The sequence below is a fragment of the Oncorhynchus masou genome, chromosome 11 (genome assembly GCF_036934945.1).
Source record: "Oncorhynchus masou masou isolate Uvic2021 chromosome 11, UVic_Omas_1.1, whole genome shotgun sequence".
Lineage (NCBI taxonomy): Eukaryota > Metazoa > Chordata > Actinopteri > Salmoniformes > Salmonidae > Oncorhynchus > Oncorhynchus masou.
The window spans coordinates 35,829,423-35,853,748 of record NC_088222.1 but is presented as its reverse complement, the minus strand read 5'-3'; the positions used below and the strand labels follow the sequence as shown (position 1 = coordinate 35,853,748).

At 43.2% G+C, this 24,326-nt stretch overlaps 2 protein-coding genes across 2 annotated transcripts in view; one reads left to right on the top strand and one right to left on the bottom strand.

Annotated features, from left to right (window-relative positions):
• Positions 1 to 20,270, bottom strand: part of LOC135548597 (cytospin-B-like) — a 120,395-nt gene extending 100,125 nt beyond the window's left edge. The window contains exons 1-3 of the mRNA XM_064978359.1: positions 20,037 to 20,270; positions 10,980 to 11,168; positions 10,347 to 10,482 (exon numbers count right to left, since the gene is read on the bottom strand). Of these exons, the coding sequence (XP_064834431.1) occupies positions 10,347 to 10,482; positions 10,980 to 11,144 (301 nt within the window). The 5' untranslated portion in view covers positions 11,145 to 11,168; positions 20,037 to 20,270. The remainder of the gene's footprint in view (positions 1 to 10,346; positions 10,483 to 10,979; positions 11,169 to 20,036) is intronic.
• Positions 20,271 to 20,424: 154 nt separating this feature from the next.
• The window catches only part of LOC135548596 (mitochondrial import inner membrane translocase subunit Tim22-like), a 49,405-nt gene continuing 45,503 nt past the window's right edge, over positions 20,425 to 24,326 (top strand). The window contains exon 1 of the mRNA XM_064978358.1: positions 20,425 to 20,841. The gene's annotated coding sequence lies outside the window, so the exon portion shown is untranslated. The remainder of the gene's footprint in view (positions 20,842 to 24,326) is intronic.

The following is a 24,326-nucleotide window of genomic DNA, read 5'->3' as shown; positions in this document are numbered from 1 at the left end:
GTTCAAATTTGAGACTTTTGGTTCCAACTGCCGTGTCTTTGTGAGAAGCAGAGTAGGTGAACGGATGATCTCCGCATGTGTGGTTCCCATCGTGAAGCATGGAGGAGGAAGTGTGATGGTGCTTTGCTGGTGACACTGCCAGTGATTTATTTAGAATTCAAGGCACACTTAACCAGCATGGCTACCACAGCATTCTGCAGCGATATGCCATCCCATCTGGTTTGCGCTTAGTGGAACTATCATTTGTTTTTCCACAGGACAATGACCTGGCCTCCACAATCACCCGACCTCAACCCAATTGAGATGGTTTGGTAAGAGTTGGACCGCAGAGTGAAGGAAATAAGTGCTCAGCATATGTGGGAACTCTTCAAGACTGTTGGAAAAGCATTCCAGGTGAAGCTGGTTAAGGGAATGCCAAGACTGTGCAAAGGGGTCATCAAGGCAAAGGTGGCTACTTTGAAGAATCTAAAATATATTTTAATTTGTTTAACACATTTTTGGATACAACATGATTCCATATGTGTAATTTCATAGATCTGATGTCTTCACTATTATTCTACAATGTATGTCCGTCCAATACCTAATTGTAGGCCTAATATTTGTCTTTGGCTGACATGTCAATTTAAAGATAACATATGACCGTTTGTGCTGTTTGTGACATAATTCTGTTAACAAACTTTGCATCTGCACTGTTATTCAAGTAAATGTGTTTTTGTAAAATCTCCAATGGGAATTATTGTGCATAGAGTTGTATGGTTTGTTTAACTTGGCAATCATTGGTTATTGTTTGGCACACATTTTAAAGGGAAAATTTTCAGCAAAATGTGAAGAGTCTCAGCATCATTCTGTTAACATGGAATTACTCCACTTGCAGAAACATGGAATGTCCTTGGTCACATGTCCAGCTTTTGGAAAGCCATTACAATACTTTTAACACAGGATGTAATATATCACAAACAATGAGGCGAGTGTAGTCTAATGGAATTCATCATTACCTCTGTCTCAAACCTGTATGTACAATGCATTCGGAAAGTATTCAGACCCGTTGACAATTTCCACATTTTGTTACAAGACAGCCTTATTCTAAAATGGATGAGATTGTTTTTCCCTCCCTCTTCAATCTACACCCAGTACCCCATAACGACAAAGCAAAACTGGGTTTTAGAAATGTTTGAAAATGTATTTTAAAAAAATATCACATTTACATAAGTATTCAGACCCTTTACTCAGTACCTTTGGCACACCTGTATTTGTGGAGTTTCTCCCATTCTCCTCTGCAGATCCTCTCAAGCTCTGTCAGGTTGGATGGGGAGCCTCGCTGCACAGCTATTCTCAGGTATCTCCACAGATATCCGATTGTGTTCAAGTTCAGGCTCTGGCTGGGCCACTCAAGGACATTCAGAGACTTGTCCTGAAGCCACTCCTGCATTGTCTTGGCTGTGTGCTTAGGGTCGATGTCCTGTTGGAAGGTGAACCTTGGCTGTGTGGTTAGGGTCATTGTCCTGTTGGAAGGTAAACCTTCGCCCCAGTCTGAGGTCCTGAGCGCTCTGGAGCAGGTTTTCATCAAGAAACTCGGTACTTTGCTCCGTTCATCTTTCCCTCGATCCTGACTAGTATCCCATTCCCTGCCGCTGAAAAACATCACCACAGCATGATGCTGCCACCACCATGCTTCATCGTAGGGATGGTGACAGGTTTCCTCCAGACGCAACGCTTGGCATTCAGACCAAAGAGTTCAATCTTAGTTTCATCAGACCAGAGAATGTTGTTTCTCATGGTCTGAGAGTCCTTTAGGTGCCTTTTGGCAAACTTCAAGCAGGCTGTCATGTGCCTTTTACTGAGGAGTGGCTTCCGTCTGGCCACTCTACCATAAAAGCCTGATTGGTGGAGTACTGCAGAGATGGTTGTCTTTCTGGAAGGTTCTCTTCCACAGAGGAACTCTGGAGCTCTGTCAATCACATGAAATAGCACAGCGTTCTTCCACAATAGAGCTCACCAGCTTGTAGTCCAAATCTGGAAATTAGTTACCTCTGGTTCGTTCAGCCATTCCAATAGAGTAAGTTAATTGGGAAAGCATGGTGTTTTGGGATAAACGCCAAAAATAAGGTCTGAGGTTAACACAGCCTTAGGAGATCATATACATTTTGTTCTAGGAGACAATATCAGTCAGTTAACATGACCTTCATGGATTATGAGGCCTTTATGTGCTTGTGCTTGTTTTGATTACATAAATTCTTAAAAATTCACAAAACGTGATGTTAGCTGATGGAATATTATTTCATAGAACAAAACATGTAAAATCTCCTAAGCCTGTGTTTAACATATAACTTATTGTCGGATTTACCCAAACACCCTCCAAAACCCCAATTCATTTCCCCATAGGCTTTGGCCAACAAGCCTTGGCTGTGACGTGGTGAGTTGGACCCAGGTGCAGAGAAGAGACCAGAGAAGAGACCAGACGAGGAATCAGTGGTTAAGGATAAACACAATACTTTACTGAGAAACAGTAGCCGCAGGATCACAGTACACTTGAAAAACGACAAACACTAAGTCTCAAAAACTCACTCAGGATACGACCACACATGGTAAACAATTCCAGCTTCTGCAAAAGACAACAGAAACCACACCTATTTTAACAGGGAAATCATAATGAGTAAATTGGACACACCCCTTCTAGGAGCGGCTCCAGCTGCGGAGCCAGGGCGACCACCACATAGTTGGTTGTAGTCCCGAACAAGTCCTGGATCCAGGATGTTCCTGGCAGGCACCCACGCCCGCTCCTCGGGCCGTAGCCCTCCCAGTCCACCAGCTACTGCAGGGTGCCTTAGACCCGACGAGCCTCCAACAGATTATTATAGGCCGGGCGACCATCAAGAAGTCAAGGGGGCGGAGGGGCAGGTGTGGGGGGAGAAGGGACTGGTCCTTACCAGCTTGAGACGGCAGACATGGAAGTATGGACAGACTCTCATAGACCTGGGAAGCTGGAGGTGATAGGTCACCAGGTTGATGCGATTCAGGATCTTGAATAGTCCTATGTAGCGTGGAGTGAGCTTCCACGAGTCCACCCTTAAGGGAAGATCACGGGTGGACAGCCACACCTGTTGACCCGCTCCATTTGCTCATTCGACTGTGGGTGGAACCCCGAGGAGAGACTTACCGACACCCCCAAAAGGGAGCAGAAGGCTTTACCGTGCGACGAACTGGGGCCCACGATCCGAGACAATGTCCAGGGGAAGTCCCTGTAGTCGAAAGACATGGGTAATCATGAGATTTGCTGAGGACAACTTAGGTAAGGATCGAGGTATGCCCTTTGGGATGGGGGTAAGCCTGTGATAAAGTCTATGGACAGGAGGGACAAGAGCTGGCTGGGGATTGGCAGAGGTTGGAGCAACCCAACCGGTCGCTGTTGTGAGGACTTGCTCAGGGCCCAGGTGGAGCAGGCCGTAACGAAGGATCTCACATCCTCAATCATGTTGGGTAACCAGAATTTCAACCTCAGGAACGCCACTGTCCGATTAACCCCAGACCCCTAATTTAGAGGAGTGTCCCCATTGTAGTACTCGGGAACGGGCTGATCACGGAACATAAAATCTGTTAGTGAGACCCCTACCGGGGTCAGGTTCTCGGGTCTAGGCTTGTCGGACCGTGGTCTCAATATTCCATATCACGGGGGCCACAATGCGGAAGCTGGGGATGATGAGCTTGTAGTCCCTCTCCTTGTTAGAGACATCGTGTTGATGGGACAAGGCGTCTGCTTTCTGATTCTTGGATCCCGGGCGATAGGCTAGTGTGAAGTTGAACCTGTTAAAGAATAGAGCCCACCTAACCTGGTGAGCGTTTAACCTCTTGGCTTCTTAAATGGAGACCAAGTTCTTATGGTCCTCCAAATCACGAAAGGATGAGGTTCCCCCTCCAACCAGTGTCTCCACACCTTAAGGGCCCACTTACCTGCCAAGAGCTCCCGGTTGCCTACATCGTAAATGTGTTCCGCTGGCGAGATCCGCTTGGAGAGAAAGGCACATGGGTGCAGATTCTTGTACCACTTGTTCTGCTGTGAAAGGTACGCCCCTGCCCCGGTGTCTGAGGCGTCCACCTCTACCACAAAGTGATGGGTAGGATCAGGATGGACGAGGATGGGTCCGGAGGTGAAACATCTCTTGAGCTTCCCGAATGCCCTGTCAGCCTTGGGATCCAGCAAAAACGTTTCTGGGCCGTGAGAGGCGCTGCCACCACACCAAAGTTGCGGATATAAAAAGCCTGTATAAATTGGCAAACCCGAGGTACCGCTGGACTTGTTTGAGTGAGGCGGGACGAGGCCAGTCGATGACCGCTCTCACTTTTATGGGTCCATTTGGATGCTAGCAGTAAAGATAATGTGGCCCAGGAAAGAAACTTGGGATACATGGAACTCACACTTCTCTATCTTGATGTATAGTTGACTGCAGGATGCGTCTCAGGACTTGGCAGACGTGTAGGATGTGTTCCAGAAGGGTCTTGGAGAAGGTAAACAAAGACGAACCGATTCAACATATCCCTAAGCGTGTCATTGACTAATGCTTGGTAGACTGCCGGTGAGTTCGATAATCCGAAGGGCATGACATCAGGGGTAGAGGGTAACGATTCTTAATCGAGGCTCTTGGTGGGGGTCTTAGGCATTTAATCTGGCAGTTCATATGTAGCACTAGCCAGGGGTACCCTAGGTTAAGGCGGTTAAGGAGCAGTGATCAAAAGGAAACCTAGAATGTCTGAGTGGTATGGACACACCTGGGTGTCGTTAATGTCTATAGGACGGTCTCTGCCGCCCTCTGGTGACAGGTGGAACCATGACAATGGCGGAGTTAATGCCTACAAAAAGATGCCGTTACTAATGCTCTCTATGTGAGACTAAATATTGTTCCCATAGTTCAATTATGCCCTACCTGGCACGTCACATCAACACGTGAAAGGTAGGTACAACACACACACGTTTGTTTTACTATCCTTGTGGGGACCAAACAATTAAATCCCATTCAAAATCCTATTTTCCCTAACCCCTAACCTAACCCTAACCTTAAAATATACTTTTTCCTTGTGGGGACCGGTGTAATGTCCCCTTACTTGTCCACATTTCCTTGTTTTACTATCCATGTGAGGACTTCTGACCCCCACAAGGATAGTAAAACCAAACACACACACACACACACGCACACACGCACACACGCACACACACACACACACACACACAGAAATAGACACACTTGTTTTCTGTTGAAATTAACAAGAAAAAAATGTAGTAAACATATCAGAGACAGACATGCAAGCGACTAAACAACAGCAGGCTGTATACAGGAAGGATCTTCCTATGACGCAGCAGCAACAACATACTTCACACTGGGACACCATAAACAATCAAACACTTCACTTTTTAATTCTCCTAAGAAGCCCTTATGGTCAGTTCAGTCAAAACCCAGACAGGGTTTATACAACAGCTAAGGGTCTAGTTTATTATACACATGCTCAGAAAATCATTACAAGAGCCTTAATTGTGTAATGCATTAAATACTTATGTGACATGGAACATATAATGCAATTCACATTTCAGTGTAAAACAGACTATAAAGTATAGTTGAATCTAATATAAATTTACGGCAAATCCAAATTACATTAAACAGTGAACCTGTCAAAATATTTAGAAAATATAGCCTATAATGAATGACTGCTGTAATTGAGAGATCTATCTTAATGATTGATGTGTACAGCATGTGTCCAGTGGGCGAAAGTGTGATAGAGTTACAGTATTATGCTGTCACAATGACAGAGCCCTGGGTTAATTTGCTAAGGTTGTTATTGAGGTTCCAACACAGAGTCCAACACAGTCAACTCAGTCAAACACATGTTCTGGGTGTTCTTTAGTAAGATGGCCTCATGCTCACCCATGTTCGGACCCCTGACTGACAGTCCCTAACACTAAACATCTGAGTGTGTAACTCACTAACAACAACCCAACACATTCACGCTTGCTGCACTAACGCACACACACACGCTTCACACACACACACACACACACACACACACACACACACACACACACACACACACACACACACACACACACACACACACACACACACACACACACACACACACACACACACACACACACACACACACACACACACACACACACACACACACACACACACACACACACAAATCTCTCTAAGGAGAACAATGATGATCATTCTTTCCCTTTCAATAAGCGCCGACGTATCCTATTGGAAAATAAGTCCTCATATTTTCTGTATCATGGCAGAACAAATGGCCACAGTTCAGAGAACTATTCAGAGGTTGTTACAGGAACAGACAACGATAATGTCCACTCACTGTGTCAGGTTTGGACCCAGAAACAATAGGAGTCTACTCAGACTACCACCTGCATCCCAACAGGCCAGCTAGACACTGAACAGATATGGAAATAAAGAGGGGATTTCAGGGAAAGTTCTTTATGGCTTGTATTGTAGAACTTGAGCCTTTTCAGAAAAATCAGAGTGATGATCTATGGCCCTCTAGTGGCCATCAGGGGAAGTTGTACCCGATGTCTCCCTGGTTGTACATCACAGAGCAAAATGAAATCAGCAACAGGGACTACAAGAAGGAGTGAAGTATGCTTCTGAACTGATTATTGGAAAACACCATTACCCTCTCTGATATGTAAATGCAGTGTGTGTGATTATTTCACACAGACAGACGACTCAGCATACAAAAAGTAAACTACAATATTTGATAGAATAACATTAATTGATACTTGTCCATTCAGTTTTTGTCGGAAGGACCCAGAGTTTACATTTTCTTTTCAGGTGGATTATTGTTTCATATAGATAACAAAGAAAGAGGAAGTAAAAGGGACGTGTGATTGTGTGTGCGTGTTTCAAGTTTAATGTTTTATTAGTCATATTTCAGAGCTGGTCATGGGTGCACCTCAGCCACGCTCAAGGTCCTAAACGATATCTTAACTGCCATCGATAAGAAACATTACTGTGCAGCCGTGTTCATTGATCTGGCCAAGGCTTTCGACTCTGTCAATCACCACATCCTCATAGGCAGACTCGACAGCCTTGGTTTCTCAAATTATTGCCTCGCCTAGTTCACCAACTACTTCTCTGATAGAGTTCAGTGTGTCAAATCGGAGTGTCTGCTGTCCGGACCTCTGGCAGTCTCTATGGGGGTGCCACAGGGTTCATTTCTTGGACCGACTCTCTTCTCTGTATACATCAATGAGGTCGCTCTTGCTGCTGGTGAGTCTCTGATCCACCTCTACGCAGACGACACCATTCTGTATACTTCTGGCCCTTCTTTGGACACTGTGTTAACAACCCTCCAGGCAAGCTTCAATGCCATACAACTCTCCTTCCATGGCCTCCAATTGCTCTTAAATACAAGTAAAACTAAATGCATGCTCTTCAACCGATCGCTACCCGCACCTGCCCGCCTGTCCAACATCACTACTCTGGACGGCTCACCATAGCATCTCCCACCTGGCAGGTATATCTCTCTAGTCACCCCCAAAACCAATTATTTCTTTGGCCGCCTCTCCTTCCAGTTCTCTGCTGCCAATGACTGGAACGAACTACAAAAATCAATGAAACTGGAAACACTTATCTCCCTCACTAGCTTTAAGCACCAACTGTCAGAGCAGCTCACAGATTACTGCACCTGTACATAGCCCACCTATATTTTAGCCCAAACAACTACCTCTTTCCCTACTGTATTTCATTAATGAATTAATTTTGCTCCTTTGCACCCCACTATTTTTATTTCTACTTTGCACATTCTTCCATTGCAAATCTACCATTCCAGTGTTTTACCTGCTATATTGTATTTACTTTGCCACCATGGCCTTTTTTTGCCTTTACCTCCCTTATCTCACCTCATTTGCTCACATCGTATATAGACTTGCTTATACTGTATTATTGACTGTATGTTTGTTTTACTCCATGTGTAACTCTGTGTCGTTGTATGTGTCGAACTGCTTTGCTTTATCCTGGCCAGGTCGCAATTGTAAATGAGAACTTGTTCTCAACTTGCCTACCTGGTTAAATAAAGGTTAAATAAAAAAATAAAAAATAAAATATGTACAAGATACACATGGTATACACCGTCCAACGAAATGCTTATTGCAGGTTCCTTCTGGACAATGCAACAACAATAAGAAATAAGAAAATATAAGAATATTTTATTTGACCTTTATTTAACCTGGCAAGTCAGTTAAGAACAAATTCTTATTTTCAATGACGGCCTAGGAACAGTGGGTTAACTGCCATTTACTTTATGAACATAAATAGAATAAACCTTTTAGCATAAGAATAACACACAATTTATAGTCCAATATTTACACGTGTTTTGGGGAAGGGGGGGTTGGAGGGTAGTTTTTAAATTGTGCAGTGTAATAATAAGAGTGGTTGCAGCAGTTGTGATATGTGTGTAGCATGAATGTACAAATACAGTGATTTCAGAAAGTATTCAGACCCCTTGATTTTTTCCACATTTTGTTACGTTCTTGCCTTACTCTAAAATGTATTAAATACATGTTTTCCCTCATCAATCTACTACACACAATACCCCATAACTACAAAGTGAAAACAGGTTTTTAGACATTTTTGCAAATGTAATACAAATTAAAACAGAAACACCTTATTTACATAAGTATCCAGACCCTTTTCTATGAAACTCGAAATTGAGCTCCGGTGCATCCTGTTTCCATTGATCACCCTTGAGATGTTTCTACAACTTCATTGGAGTCCACCTGTGGAAAATTCAATTGATTGGACATGATTTGGAAAGGCACACACCCGTCTATATAAGGTCCCACAATTGACAGTGCATGTCAGAGCAAAAACCAAGCCATGAGGTCGAAGGAATTGTCTGTAGAGCTCTGAGACAGAAAAGTGTTGAGGCACAGATCTGGGGGAGGGCACCAAAAAATGTCTGCAGCATTGAAGAACACAGTGGCCTCCATCATTCTTAAATGGAAGAAGTTTGGAACCACCAAGGCTCTTCCCAGCCAAACTGAGCAATAAGGGGAGAAGGGCCTTGGTCAGGGAGGTGACCAAGAACCCGATGGTCACTCTGACAGAGCTCCAGAGTTCTTCTGTGGAAATGGGAGAACCTTCCAGAAGGACCACCATCTCTGCAGCACTCCACCAATCACACTTTTATTGTAGAGTGGCCAGCCAGAAGCCACTCCTCAGTAAAAAGGCACATGACAGCCCGCTTGGAGTTTGCCAAAAGGCACCTAAAGGACTCTCAGACCATGAGAAACAACATTCTCTGGTCTGATGAAACTAAGATTGAACTCTTTGGAGTTGGAGGAAACCTGGCACCATCCCTACGGTAAAGCATGGTGGTGGCAGCATCATGCTGTGGTGATGTTTTTCAGCGGCAGGGAATGGGAGACTAGTCAGGATCGAGGAAAAGATGAACGCAGCAAAGTACAGAGATCCTTGATGAAAACCTGCTCCAGGGCGCTCAGAACCAGACTGGGCCGAAGGTTCACCTTCAAATAGGACAACGACCCTAAGCACACAGCCAAGACAATGCAGGACTGGCTTCGGGACAAGTCTCTGAATGTCCTTGAGTGGCCCAGCCAGAGCCCGGACTTCAACCTGATCGAACATCTCTAAAGAGACCTGAAAATAGCTGTGCAGCAACGCTCTCCTTCCAACCTGACAGAGCTTGAGAGAATCTGCAGAGAAGATCAGGAGAAACTCCCCAAATACAGGTGTGCCAAGCTTGTAGTGTCATACACAAGAAGGCTCGAGGATGTAATATCTGCCAATGGTGCTTCAACAAAGTACTGAGTGAAGGGTCTGAATACTTATGCACATTTGCAAAAATGTCTAATAAAATAGTTTTAGCTTTGTCATTATCGGGTATTGTGTTTTGATTGATGAGGGGAAAAACATATGTAATACAGAATAAGGCTGTAATGTAACAAAATATGGAAAAAGTCAAAGGGTCTGAATACTTTCCGAATGCACTCTGTGTGTGTGTGGGTTGGTTCTTCTATACATGTGGGGACCTAAAATCCCCAGAAGTCCCCCCAAGGATAGTAAAACAAGAAAAATGATCCCTTGTGGGGACTTTTCCCACATCTCCATAAGAACAAAAGCTATTTTACATTTAGGGGTTCAGATTAGGGTTAGAATTAGGGTTAGGGTAATGGGTTAGTCATTAGGTTTAAGTTTAAGAGTTAGATTTAGTTAAAGTTAGGGAAAATAAGATTTTGAATGGAAATAAATGTTACGTCCCCATAAGGATAGAAGAACAAAACGTGTGGGTGTGTGTGCACTGAACTATGGGGCCCCTACCTGAGAGGCTGCGAGGTCTTGCTTCGGCCAGGTCAGAGATGGCCCCTGCAGTGACAGTCTTCTTCATGCGTGAGCCTGTGGCTGCTGCCCCCAGGGCGGGCTTGGCCAGTGTGTCATCACTACTGGCCCTCTTCAGCTAGGACAATATACACATACATACACACTCAGTCAGGATTTAGCAAACCACAGATTACCTTACCAATTGAAAAACATCCTCAATCTACTAGTATTAAATTGAAAAGCACTCTCAGACAAATAATCATGCTGTCAATGCAACCCTTTTTGGTTCCAGGTAGAACCCGTTTGGGTTTAATGTAAAAACCCTCTGTGGAAAGGGGATAGCTGAAGAACCCTTTTAGGTTCTAGATAGCACCTTTTTTTCTAAGAGTGTGTATGCTTTGTGAAACCCCGCCGAGATCAGTGTCTGCACGTGATGCAGAGGTAGGCTAATTCAATTGAACATTTATTTCAATCATCCAAATGGACAGAGATGCTCTTAGAAAAATGTAAGGGGTGGTATCTTCCCCTATCTCCCTCCCACCTGTTCCACTCCCAACCTCCCAGCATTCATCAAGGAGATGTTGGGTGTGTTCAGTGGTGCCCCTGTCATCTACTGTGTCTGGCACCACTCACCCTGCTAAGGCGCAGGTCTGTGGCCAGGGTGTTGGAGGATCTGGAGGTTTTGATGCCTGTAGCTGTGGTGGAGGTGGTGGTAGAGGGGGCAAGGGAGGCTTGCTTGGCCCTCTCCTGTAGCCCTGGCTTGGGCAGCACTGCCTTGGCCATGCCCCCTTTCAGCATGACTCTGTCTGCTATACCTGCTGCCTACAATGGACAGGAGAGAGAGAGAGATAACAGGGTGTAAATATTATTATGAATACATGGGTATGACACAAATGCTTCAGTCATTGTGACCTCTGCTGGTTGAAATTATGAAGTAGAACTGAATCACGATTAGCCTATATATTCAGTACGGGTTTACATTACTTAGCTTATTTCAATAGAAATAAGTGAAACATGGCCCGTGGTATTAGATAAACTATTCCAGATTCACATCAAAATAGGCTTTGGGTGGCATCCGGTACAGGAAAAGATGACTACATCTTATCAAGCAGATATTGGGTACATTTGGTACAGTTGTAAAGTGAAAGGGAGACTACTGTAGGCCTATACGTTTGAGAGAAGAGAGAGTATAGAGTGTGTGAAGGGGTGGTTAGCGGATATGGTGCTGCCACTGATGGCATTTCAGCCTGTGCCAAGACATACAAGACAGTGTATGGGTATGACACCACTCTGAGCAGAGTGAGAGGACAGCTGAGGTATTGAGACTGTCAACTCCCGCTAGTCAGGACACATCCTGTTACAAAGCTGAGAAAACACAGCCTCCTGTCCAATCAAATCTCCTCCACACCACTGGGACTGGAAACCAAATATAACACAACGCACTCAGACCACACAACTTAGTTGGTTTGAAGGCACTTAACTAGGGGAAGATGCAGATTGTAATTTAACCGGCAGTGGCTTGGCATCAATAACCAATGCACATGTCTGTTTGCCAAATAGAGACAAATATTCTGAATAGCCTACACATAATGAAATATGATGTAGGCTAGTCTGTGTCCAGCAGACAGGTGGTGCTCTTAGCTTGGAGAGCCACTGACTGCTTTCTCCACTCTTTACTGTAATGAGCTTTACTACAGCTCCCTGTGGAACTCATTCATTGATTTGAAGCAAGGTGGGGAGGTGAGGTCTGAGGGAAGGGTATCCCAATCATTACTGACTGACACGCATAGCATACACAAACAAACAAACACAGAGTGAGAGTGCCTCATTTCTACTAGCATGTCACCTGTGCAACTCGAGGCGAAAAAACTCTAAATCAACTTAACTACACACACAGAAATGCATACAAAGCTCTCCCTCGCCCTCCATTTGGCAAATCTGACCATAACTCTATCCTCCTGATTTTTGCTTACAAGCAAAAACACAAACAGGAAGTACCAGTGACGCGCTGAATACGGAAGTGGTCGGACGAGGCGGATGTTAAGCTACAGGACTGTTTCGCTAGCACAGGCTGGAATATGTTCTGGGATTCATCCGATGGCATTAATGAAATTATCACATCAGTCACCGGCTTCATTAATAAATTAATTGATGATGCCGTCCCCACAGTGAACCTACATCCCTACCAGATGCTATGGATTACAGGCAACATCCACACTGAGCTAAAGGCTAGAGCTGCCACTTTCAGGGAGCGGGACACTAATACAGACGCTTATAAGAAATCCCACTACAACCTCCGACGAGCCTTCAAACATGCTTGAATCCTAATATGCCGGCTCTGAGTTCGTCAGATGTGGAAGGGTATTTCAAACTATCACAGATTACAAAGGGAACCACAACCGCAAGCTGCCCAGTGACACGAGCCTACCAGATGAGCTAATTGCCTTCTATGCTCGCTTCAAGGCAAGCAACACTGAATAATGCATGAGAGCACCAACTGTTCCGGATGCTCTCCGTAACCGATGTGAGTAAGACCTTTAAACAGGTTAACATTAACAAGGCCGCAGGGTCAGACAGATTACCAGGATGCATACTCAGAGCATACGCTGACCAGCTGGCACGTGTCTTCAATAACATTTTCAACCTCTCTCAGACCCAGTCTGCTATACCTACAATTGAAGTCAGAAGTTTACATGCACCTTAGCCAAATACATTTAAACTCAGTTTTTCACAATTCCTGACATTTAATCCTAGTAAAAATTCCCTGTCTTGGGTCAGATAGGATCACCACTTTATTTTAAGAATGTGAAATGTCAGAATAATAGTAGAGTCAATGATTTATTTCAGCTTTATTTCTTTCATCACATTCCCAGTCAGTCAGAAGTTTACATACACTCAATTAGTATTTGGTAGCATTGCCTTTAAATTGTTTAACATCAAACATTTTGGGTAGCCTTCCACAAGCTTCCCACAATAAATTGGGTGTATTTTGGCCCATTCCTCCTGACAGAGCTGGTGTAACTGAGTCAAGTTTGTAAGCCTCCTTGCTTGCACATGCTTTTTCAGTTCTGCCCACAAATATTCTATAGGATTTGAGGTCAGGGTTTTGTGATGGCCACTCCAATAACTTGACTTTGTTGTCCTTAAGCCATTTGTCACAACTTTGGAAGTATGATAGGGGTCATTGTCCATTTGGAAGACTCATTTGCGGCCAAGCTTTAACTTCCTGACTGATGTCTTGAGATGTTGCTTCAATATATCTACATAGTTTTCCTACCTCATGATGCCATCTATTTTGCGAAGTGCACCAGTCCCTCCTGCAGCAAAACACCCCCACAACATGATGCTGCCACCACAACTTTAAAGTACCACTGAAGTCATGTTATGGGTATCTGTACTTTACTATTTATATTTTGGAAAACTTTGACTTTTACTACATTCCTTAAGAAAATAATGTACTTTTTAATTCATACATTTTCCCTGACACCCAAAGGTACTAGTTACATTTTAATGCTTAACAGGACAGAAAAATGGTCCAATTCACACACTTATCAAGAGAACATCCTTTATCATCCATACTGCCTCTGATCTGGCAGACCCACTAAACACAAACGCTTCGTTTGTAAATTATGTTTTTTTTTTAATGGTGCCATCTGATTTGCTTAATATAAGGAATTTGAAATGATTTATACTTTTACTTTTGATACTTAAGTATATTTTAGCAATTAAATGTACTTTTGACATTTAAGTATATGTAAAACCAAATACTTTTAGACTTTTACTCAAGTAGTATTTTACAGGGTGACTTTCACTTTTACTTGAGTAATTTTCTATTAAGGCATCTTTACTTTTACTCAAGTTTGACAAATGGGTACTTTTTCCACAACTGTGTACATATTTACCTCTGGTGTCCTACATCAATAAAAGGGATCAGCTGAGGGCTTAGGGCAGACAGCTTCCGCATTTACTCTAGTTACTGCAGCATACAGCATAGACCTAAACTTAACATTTCTATTGAAGGAAGGCCTATTTAGAATCAAATTGAGTCGTACTTCAACTCTACAATGAACTAAAAAGCTAATCTAAGCAAAGGGCACTTCTGCATTATAATAAGTTGCATTAAAATCTAGACATGATTCTTTGATATCCAAACAGTGCATACTAAGAGATAGCAGGCCTTAAAGGGCAAAACGAATGGAAAGTGAGATGTCACCACATTCGGCAGATCAGTCAGGGAACGATGCAGGGTGTATGTGTTCTTAAAACATTAACCAACATCACAGTTAGCATACCTCCAGCCCTAACACTGCAAGGCATTTAGCACATTTAACGTGACATGGTACAAGCAGCTTGCCTCTTATTTTTAGCCCAGGCTTTCACACAACCTCCTGGGGTGTATATTGAAACGCAGCATGAGCAGGAATAAAACCAAGCTGGCTTCCCAGCAAAATCATCTACCCTGATCTGGGTTCAAATGGTATTTTAAATCATTAAAATAGTTTGAGATGACAGCCAGGTGGGCAGAGTTTTGCCCTTTAGGAAATGTTCCATTAGTTCCATTGCGCCGGACAAATTCATTGCGCTGGGCAAAATCAATAAAAGTATTTTATAGATTTCAAATACTATTTGAATCCATTGAACCCAGGTCTGCTGATCTATAGAAGGTGGTTGTCTCCTTAGGAAAGTTCCCAATGTCACTTTATATATATTTTTTATATTTTTTATATTGAACTGTAAATAGAGAACCTGCAGGTCCTTACAGTCTTATCGGATTGGTTCATCTATCCATGTGGTTACCTAAAATCCCCAAAAGTCCCCACAAGGCTAGTAAAACAATTCTCCCTCGTGGGGACATTTCTCACATCCCCATGAGGACAAAGGCTATTTTAAGCTTAGGGGTTAGGTTTAGGGTTAGGGTTACAATTAGGGTTATAGTTATGGTACAGGTAAGGGGTTAGTGAGTTAGGTTTAGGGTTAGGTTTTAGGTTAGGTGTAGGGGTTCGAATGGAAATCTATTTTAGGTCTCCACGAGGATAGAAGAACAAAACGTGTGTGCTGTGTGTGGCCCGTCATATGATGTTGCTTGGGCCCACTGGCTTCTCCTCATGCCTGTGTGAATATCATCCATCCACACTTGCATTTTCACAGACAGGTCTGGTATTGTACGTCAGCTAGATAGGCAAATGACAATAGTTAGGCCTATGCAAATCAAATCGAAAAGTTGGTAAAACATGTTAAGCCAAGATGAGGAAGTGAGACAAAAATTGAGGAAAAGCTAAGAGAAATTTTAAATGTGAAAATGTAGTGAAATAACAGAAATTGAGGAAGCAAACACTGAGGTAATGTCTGTTGAATAATCATAAGTCAAAAGCAATAAAGGGAAAGACTTATCAGCTAATATTTAGAAATCAGCTCACTGTTTGTAAAACACTGTTTGTATAACCTGTCTCTGCAGTACGCTGAGACAGACAGAGCCTGGGCCTATATAGGCAAAGTCTGCATCCTGACAAAGACACAAGGGTCACATTTGTTTTCATCTTCGTAGTAGTGCATGACTCAAGGTTAGGGCTGTGGCAATCACGAAATTTCGTCAGCCGGTGATTGTCAAGCAAATAACTGTCGGTCTCACAGTAACTGACCGTAAATTAAAATAAACACATATAGCATCTCCTGGTTTCCACACATAGCCTACAAGCCACTGATGCAGACCTTTGGAACATTTACATTTTTAAAAGTCTAATAAATCCATATAATATAGCCTATACCTTCAAAATAAATCCATGATTTATTTTATACATGTCTAATAAAGCATGATATGAAGAAAATGTAGACCATTTCAGAAGAACAGAATAGCAAACTCTGGTCCTGATCTGGCTATGCCAAACGGCTGTGAGTTACACTAGTTCATTTTGCAGACAAGATTTGCTTAGAATTCCGTGGAATTATCTTATAGTATGAAGAATACAACTGAATAAAGATGAAAAATATATAAATATTTTCTCCAAACGATTTAGGGGTGTGCGCACATGCAGCTAATCTGTGTTGAGTTGTTAAAAAATAAATAGGTACCCCTATATTCTTAATTTAGAGTTATTAATGTAACTTTAGTTGTTCTACAAACGTTGGGCTATATGTTTTGATTTTTAATACATCGTAAGGCTGCATGATGAGACTAATGATGATTTGAAAAAAGTAGCTTGAAAGGCATGAGCTCTGCTTAGTTTTTTTGCGCAGGCTGTACACTCTTCATTCGTCTCTCATTCACAATTTGACAAGCACTTGATAATGCCTCAAATTTTACAGTGGCATCCATTTTGTAGCCGTAATGCACCCTAAAGAATCCATGTCTTTTGCGGCCAGTGGTCGTTGTGCCCTTGGCCTGGAGTGCTGCATTGTGCTCTTCTCCCTGAGAGCTGCGCGCTCCTAAGCACCTCTCACTCACATGGCTCTCCATCGGGTCTTTTTCACAGGCTACAAGTGAAGACAGACACATCGGGGACACAACTCTGCGAGTCCTTATCCAATTCCGATGTGCATATTGAAGCTTATGTATGCCAGTTAGGCTCTAAACCCCTTGTAAAACAAATGAATTTGCTTAATTTTAAGATGTTATTTGGCCACTTTAGTTGTGATACAAATCTTATCAAAACATATAGGCCTATGGGCTAGGCTACATGAGGTGTCCGACTATGATTCGAAATGCCTGACAGCTTGAAAGACGTTTTGGACACTACAGTGAAAATTGTTAACTTTGTTAAAGCAAGGCCTCTGAACTCTCGTGTATTTTTAGCATTATGCAATGATATGGGCAGCAACCATGTAACACTTTTACAACATACAGAAATGCGCTCGTTATAAAGGGGCAAAGTATTGACAATTTTATTAAAATTGAGAGACGAGCTTAAAGTTTTCTTTACTGACCATAATTTTCACTTGTCTGACCGCTTGCATGATGATGAGTTTTTCACACAACTGGCCTATCTGGGTGATGTTTTTTCTCGCCTGAATGATCTGAATCTAGGATTACAGGGACAACATTGAGGCTATGATTGAGAAGTTGGAGCTCTTTTGTGTCTGCATTAACAAGGACAGCACACAGGTCTTTCCATCATTGTATGATTTTTTTGTGTGCAAATGAACTGAAGCTTACCGACAATGTCAAATGGTTTTATATGTAAGATGGCTAAATAAATGTATTATTATAATATTATTATTTGTGCCCTGGTCCTATAAGAGCTCTTTGTCACTTCCCATGAGCCGGGATGTGATAAAACTCACACTCATTATTATGTTTAACAATGTATCGTATCGTGTGTGTGTGGTAGGCTTACAATGATGGCAACAAAAAAAAACATTTCAGAGTGTGCTGACCCTGGTGCTAGAGGGGTTACGCAACTGGAGGTTGAATGTTTGAAAGGGTACGGCACTATAAAAGTGGTTTGGGAACATAGCCTATAGACAAGTTGCACAACATGAGCTCATGGGTTCTCATGAAGTGTTTGATTAGATTTTCGATACATTTGCATTGATGTCAGAGTGATTAGAGCAACAATAAACTGCTGAGTACCAGGCAGTTAGCAAGTTTGGTAGGCTACTAATAACCATTAGCAGAATCAGAGCTTGGAGAAGCCTAATTACCGTGACCGCCGGTGTGGCGGTAATATGGTCACTGCAACAGCCCCACTCAAGGTTTAGTTTTTATACTGTCAGGACACAGTTATGTAAAGACAACCTTGTGTGTCCTCCATCAAAATTACCTAATTATGACAAACCCAATGTCTTAGAAAGAGAGCGAGACCGAGAGAGAAAGACATCAGAATATGAAAGATTACTTTATTTATTAATATGAAGTCTTCTGATTGACCGCAGGTTTCCCTAATTTCCCTTCAAACATTTTCACAAAAACACAATATTCCTCAGGAAATATGAGTAATGTGGCAAAACCGGTTTGTGGGAAGGTTAGGCTGAATATGGACATTTGTCAGCAGCATATCCGCAAATGAAAAAGTAGATTATGATTTTCGAGTTACCAAAGCAACTGCCCTGACTATTGGGTTGTTATTTTCACTAATTACATGGACTTTGACAGCAAGGGGACGTAAAGACTTTCTCAAAAAGAGATGATTACAAATATAGAGATCTAATGGGGTTTTCTTAGACATAGAGCTAACAACAATCCAAAGGTTACTGAGTTTAGATAAAGAAAGCTTGTACCAACTGACATTTCTTATCTGTTTGGGATTGAGATGTGAGTGAAACACTTTTGAGACATCCTCTTATCCATTTGAGTCCTAAAGGAGAGACAACAAACAATTTGGAGAACATTGCTACGCTATCCCTTTGACAACAAACATCCCATGAACCACAACAACCAAATAGGCTACTATTTATAATCATAATCTTAAGAAAATTACCCTATGAAACCAGTCCACAGAAAGTTGAACTTTAAACGTTTTCCAGTCTATAATCCCACACAGTCGGAGACCTCCCTCCAATGAACTGTGTATCTTGATCTCATAGGGAAGGTACAATAAAGCAGGTGCTGTGGGCGGGCTACCAGTCCAGTCTCTCTACCCAGCCCAGGCTTAGTGTTTCTGTTTGGGGGAGCAGATATGGATATAGGGCACAGGGGCATGCTCCCATCATCAGAGGGTTAATGGAGCTTGGTAGCACTGACAGACATCTCCACTCTCCCTCTTTCTGCATATAAACTCTAGTGATAGCTTCTGTCACTGACAGAAGACATCCCCTGACCCTGATGAGGCAATTCTCAGTCAACTTCCTGAGAGGAGATGCCCACCACATAGACCCACACATTAAGTGGCGTCTCTGTGCTTATTCCTTTAATTTTAAGACTGACACAGTCCTTTAATGAATGGATTGCAGATGGTTACATACGATTCCATATATTGGCTATATAGGAATCACACCATGGAGATAACAGATGCTACAACAGGCAGTGGTGCACAGAATACTGTAGATCTAGGCCTACCTAAACAACCACACAACAACAAAAAATGTACTTGGGGTATAATACATCAAATACACCTTGTAATACCCTTACAATATATATCTCTCTCATTGCTAGCTGAACATACTGTAATGCTAGCGGAACATACTGTAGCTAACATGAATATGGAGGAGCCTGATTCATTTCCTCAGCATTATCCACCACAGTAAACAGTGGGTGAGTCCTGGCTGGCCCCAGTTTGGCAGTGGGTTGGAGAAAGGATGTTGGGTTGAATATCACACTGCTTCATCACATCCTCTGATGTGTGACCCACTCTGCATGGCTCAGCCCAGGGCAGGCTTCAGCCTCAGTCAGCCTTTAAATAACCAAGACTCTAAAGAGGGGAACTGCTGGTGAACTATGACCAACACCAGCATTATATAGCAGGTTGTTACTTCAGAGAAAAAGTGACTGGTATATTTAACCCATAATGTTACTAAAAAGGTCTGTGGATATCTGTTAAGATCAGCCATAAAAAAACAACATTTTTAATTTTCAATTGTCCAACTAATGTCCTCAAATACCTCAAAAGGTTTTATGTTTCAACCTGACTACCTTTAACCAACTTCTGAAAGGTCACAGACTGAGACTGAGCTCTAAAAAACATAAACATAGATATCAAAAGGGGGTGAAAGAGAAAGGGAGACAGAGGGATAGAGTGTCATAGAGAGTGTACTCACAGAAAGAAAACAGCAATGGTCTTGATGACACCTTCACAGAAACTCCCCCTATACACACTGACTGACTCCTACCGGAGTTGAGCTGGACAGACTACACATACAGCGTCTATGCACAGAGAGCAACACGCCAGCCAGACCTTTGGATCAGAGAGCCACTGAGAAAGAGCAGCAGGGCCAAGAGTAGTCCAGCTGCTACTGCCTCCACACACTCAGATCAAGACACGGAAGCAGCCTGTCTGCCCCTGTGCTGCCTATAACTCTCTCTCACGCTCTCTCTCAGACACGCACGCACGCACGCACGCACACACGCACACACACACACACACACACACAGTCTAGCCACGAGGAAGTCTCCCTCCCCACTCAGACTATTTTTCCAAGCCGAGGTACAGGCGGTGGGAGAGGTGGAGACGCAGTTGTTTTGAGAAGATATTTTATTTCATTCCTGTTATTTGTCTCCCTTCCCTCAGGACACTGTGGTCATTTGATTTAGGCTACCTTAGGCTTAGCTCATGTGTATGACAGATTGTAGAGGACACAATCACCCCATTGTATGGTAAATAACTTTCGAGACCTGTGTCTGTGTTGCTCGTCCTTAGTAGGAAGATATGTGCTTCTTTTATTCATGTCTTTGAATATACTAGTATTTTAGAAATCAAAAGCACCAGATGCCTTGGTGGACGACGTGCACATTTCTCACTTCCAAATGTCCTGGCTGTGCTGACAAAGCTTGTCTTTGTCTCAGAAGAAAATAGTTCTAGCTTCAGTAGAGAGAAGAGGGAGGGCCGAGGATTAAGCATTTGTGGTAAGCATTTTACACATTTTCCAACTGTTCAAATTTGGATCGTCAACTTACGACATGACAAGTCCGTAGAAAATGTGGGTAGTAATAAGCTGGAGAATATTACTTCTCTCTGGGTTGTGATGGAAAACACTCCAGTCAGTTTGTGGTGAGCGGTAAAATAGGGAACTCTGGCTGGCTGACCACACCCCTGTACTGCACTGTACAAGGCCTATACCACACAAAATATGTTTCCAAGGCTGCATAATGACTGAGAAATGTTTCAGAGAGCAGAGAGGTTTACAGGCCCCACATCCTGTTTGACACCCTACACAGAAACATATTCAGATTTAGAGCCTGATTAAGCCCAGACCACTCCGCCTGCCTTTAGCCTCAATTTAATTCTTGCATAAAACAGAAAAACACACAATTTCAGATTTTCAGCCAGTAGACAACTGACTCACAAGCATTGTTCCCTTCAACGTTGTGAAACTTCTGTGCAACTTCCGGTGCGTGTTTACTGTGAACACTGAGGCTGTAACTGCTTTAAGTTATAGTTTTAACAGTGGTCAAGTAGGCTACTGTGGTTATTTGATCGTAATGTAGTCCTACCAGCGTGGTCTACCATCAAAAACTACGGAGAAAAACACATCCCATAACATTTTAACATGGAAATAGCTGTTCTATCAATCAGTCCACAGTAGCAGCCAATATGTGGTGTTCAATGTAGGCCTGCATTCCATGAGACATTTGAAAAAAAACATACAGGGCTTTAAATTAACTTGTTTATCCACTTCTCCCACTTTACAAAATCAAATTCATTATTATTCCCATACCATTATTACAGAGAATCAGACCAATTATACTACGCTACGCCTATTGGCTACTTAACTTATTCAAGACAGTCTAAAAGTACAACAGTGCCACTTTTAGGCATTAAAAAAGTTATTTTCCTGACTCGCTTTTCAAAGATGGCTTTAAATGCACACATTTTGTGCTTTTGTTGGAAGCTACCACTCCCCCATTGCTGACTACAAATGATTTATAACTGTGCTAATAACTCATTAACTAGCAAAGGATATAAACAAATGTGCACACATGGCTAAATGCAGCTCTCACTTTGATATTTTTTTTTAAAGCGCATCTATTCACGGCCACCTCTCATGCTGTTAACACAGTCCAGTTTAAACTGAATGGCATAGATCCATTATGGCAATTTGCATATAGGCTTACTGCAGCTCTGATTGGTTATGCTGCAACGGTCTGTGTAGAGTACGTGTTGAGTCTGTATGGCAATGCAAAAGAATCACGCACTGATGTGTTCTGCCTACAAGAAAATCGCTTGCATATTTAGTTTTGCATACTAAGTCTTGCATAGTTTGTTTTGTTTCGGGACGTTGCATTGAAAGTGGCTAATATTGCATTGACTCGATCACAATTCCCACAGTAAAGGGAAACTTTGACAATGTTAACTAAGGAAGAAAACTCTAGAAAGTTCAGTGAAGTTCAATCTCGTGCTACTCTGTGCGGGCTGATATTTGTTATGCATGGCAGTCACAGGGAGCTTCGCGCCTGCACGTAGCTTAGAGGGAACATTGCTCACATGTCACAATAATCATCATCTGTGTACTGGGTAGCCACTACGGATTGACTGTTAATTTACAGTCATTAGTGAGGCCACGAGTCTCTGACAATAACAATGACCATAGGGAAAGATGCATCACATGCTATATCATTATTATAATAGCCTAAGTGACCGTGACTGTAACCATGACACTGACTTAAAGCTGCATTATGCAGAAATCACCCCATCATTTCCTGGTTGAAAAAATTCTAATAGTTTGCCTAATTTCAGTTTCTGACAAAACAAGCATGTATAGTGTAGAGAATCATTGTACCATCTAAACTGCTGTGAAATATATTTTCCAGAACCAAAAATATTGTATTTTCAGCTGTTTGAAGCTTGTATATAAAACTAAAAGTAAAAAAGATTGTTACACCCTGATCGGTTTCCCCTGTCTTTGTGCTCGTCTCCACCCACCTCCAGGCATCGCCCATCTGCCCCATTAACCCCTGTGTATTTATACCTGTGTTTTCTGTTTGTCTGTTGTCAGTTCGTCTTGTCTTGTCAAGCCTACCAGCGTTTTTTCCGTACTCCTGTTTTCGCTCGAGTCCTTGTTTTCTAGTTTTCCCGGTTTTGACCATTTTGCGTGCCCTGTCGTTCTGTACCTTTCGGACTCTGCTCTAGATTACTGACCTCTGCCTGGGGCCGATGAGAGTTTGATGGACCCTGGCGTCTGAGCTGGGCATCCCCACTCACCCCCCCTCCAGTCTCCTGGATGTTAGAGCACTGGATGGGCGCTCTATAGGCAGGGTCACCCACAATACTGCTCCTATCCACCTGCGTGTGTCCGGGAACCACAGTGAGTTTATACAGTTCATGCTCATCAAGTCTCCTCAAGTTCCCATTTTCTTGGCGCCGGCGCCATAATCCCCTTATCAACTGGACTGCTGGTACTATCATGGGCTGGAGTCCGTTCTGCCATGCCCATTGCCTGAAGTCGGCGAAGCCTTCCCCCGGGACGTCTTCCTGTGAACCCGGAAGAAAGCTCGGACCTCTCCGCCGTCCCAGTGGAGTACCAGGACCGGGAGGTTTTCAGCAAAGCTCGGGCCACTTCACTTCCTCCGCATCAACCCTATGACTGCGGGATCGACCTTCTGCCGGGCACTACACCACCCCGGGGACGGCTGTATTCACTGTCGGGTCCGGAGCCCAAGGCTATGGAGACGTCCATCGCGGACTCCCTGGCTGCAGGGGGTATCGGTCTTTCTGCCTCCCCCGCCGACGCATTGTTCTTCTTTGTGGAGAAGAAGGACAAAACCCTGCACCTGTGCATCGACTAACCGAGCCTCAATGACATCACGGTTAAGAACTAATACCAGCTACCAATCATCGCCTCGGCTTTTGAGCCACTCCAGGGGGCCACTATCTACTCGAAGTTAGACCTGCGGGACCTACAGATACGGGAAGGTGATGAGTGGAAGCCTTCAACACTGCTAGCGGACACTAGGAATACCTGGTGATGCCATTCAGTTTGACAAAGGGCTCTTGCTGTGTTCCAGGCCCTGGTTAATGACGTTCTCCGCGATATGTTGAACCGGTTTGTGTTCGTCTACCTCAACGACATCCTCGTCTTTTCCCGCTCAGCTCAAGAACACGTTCTCCATGTCCAACAAGACCTCCAGCATCTCCTGGAGAACCACCTGTTCATCAAAGCAAAATAATGTGAGTTCCATCGCTCCACCATCTCCTTCCTTGGATACATCATCGCTGCTGGGAATGTTCAGATGGATCCAGGAAAGGTGAGAGCGGTGCTGGATTGGCCCCAACCCAGCTGCAATGTTTCCTAGGATTTTCCCAGTTTTATCGCCATTTTAACCGGAGTTACAGCAGCTTGGCTTCCCCCTTGTCAGCACTCACCTCTCCCAAGGTCCCGTTCATGTGGTCT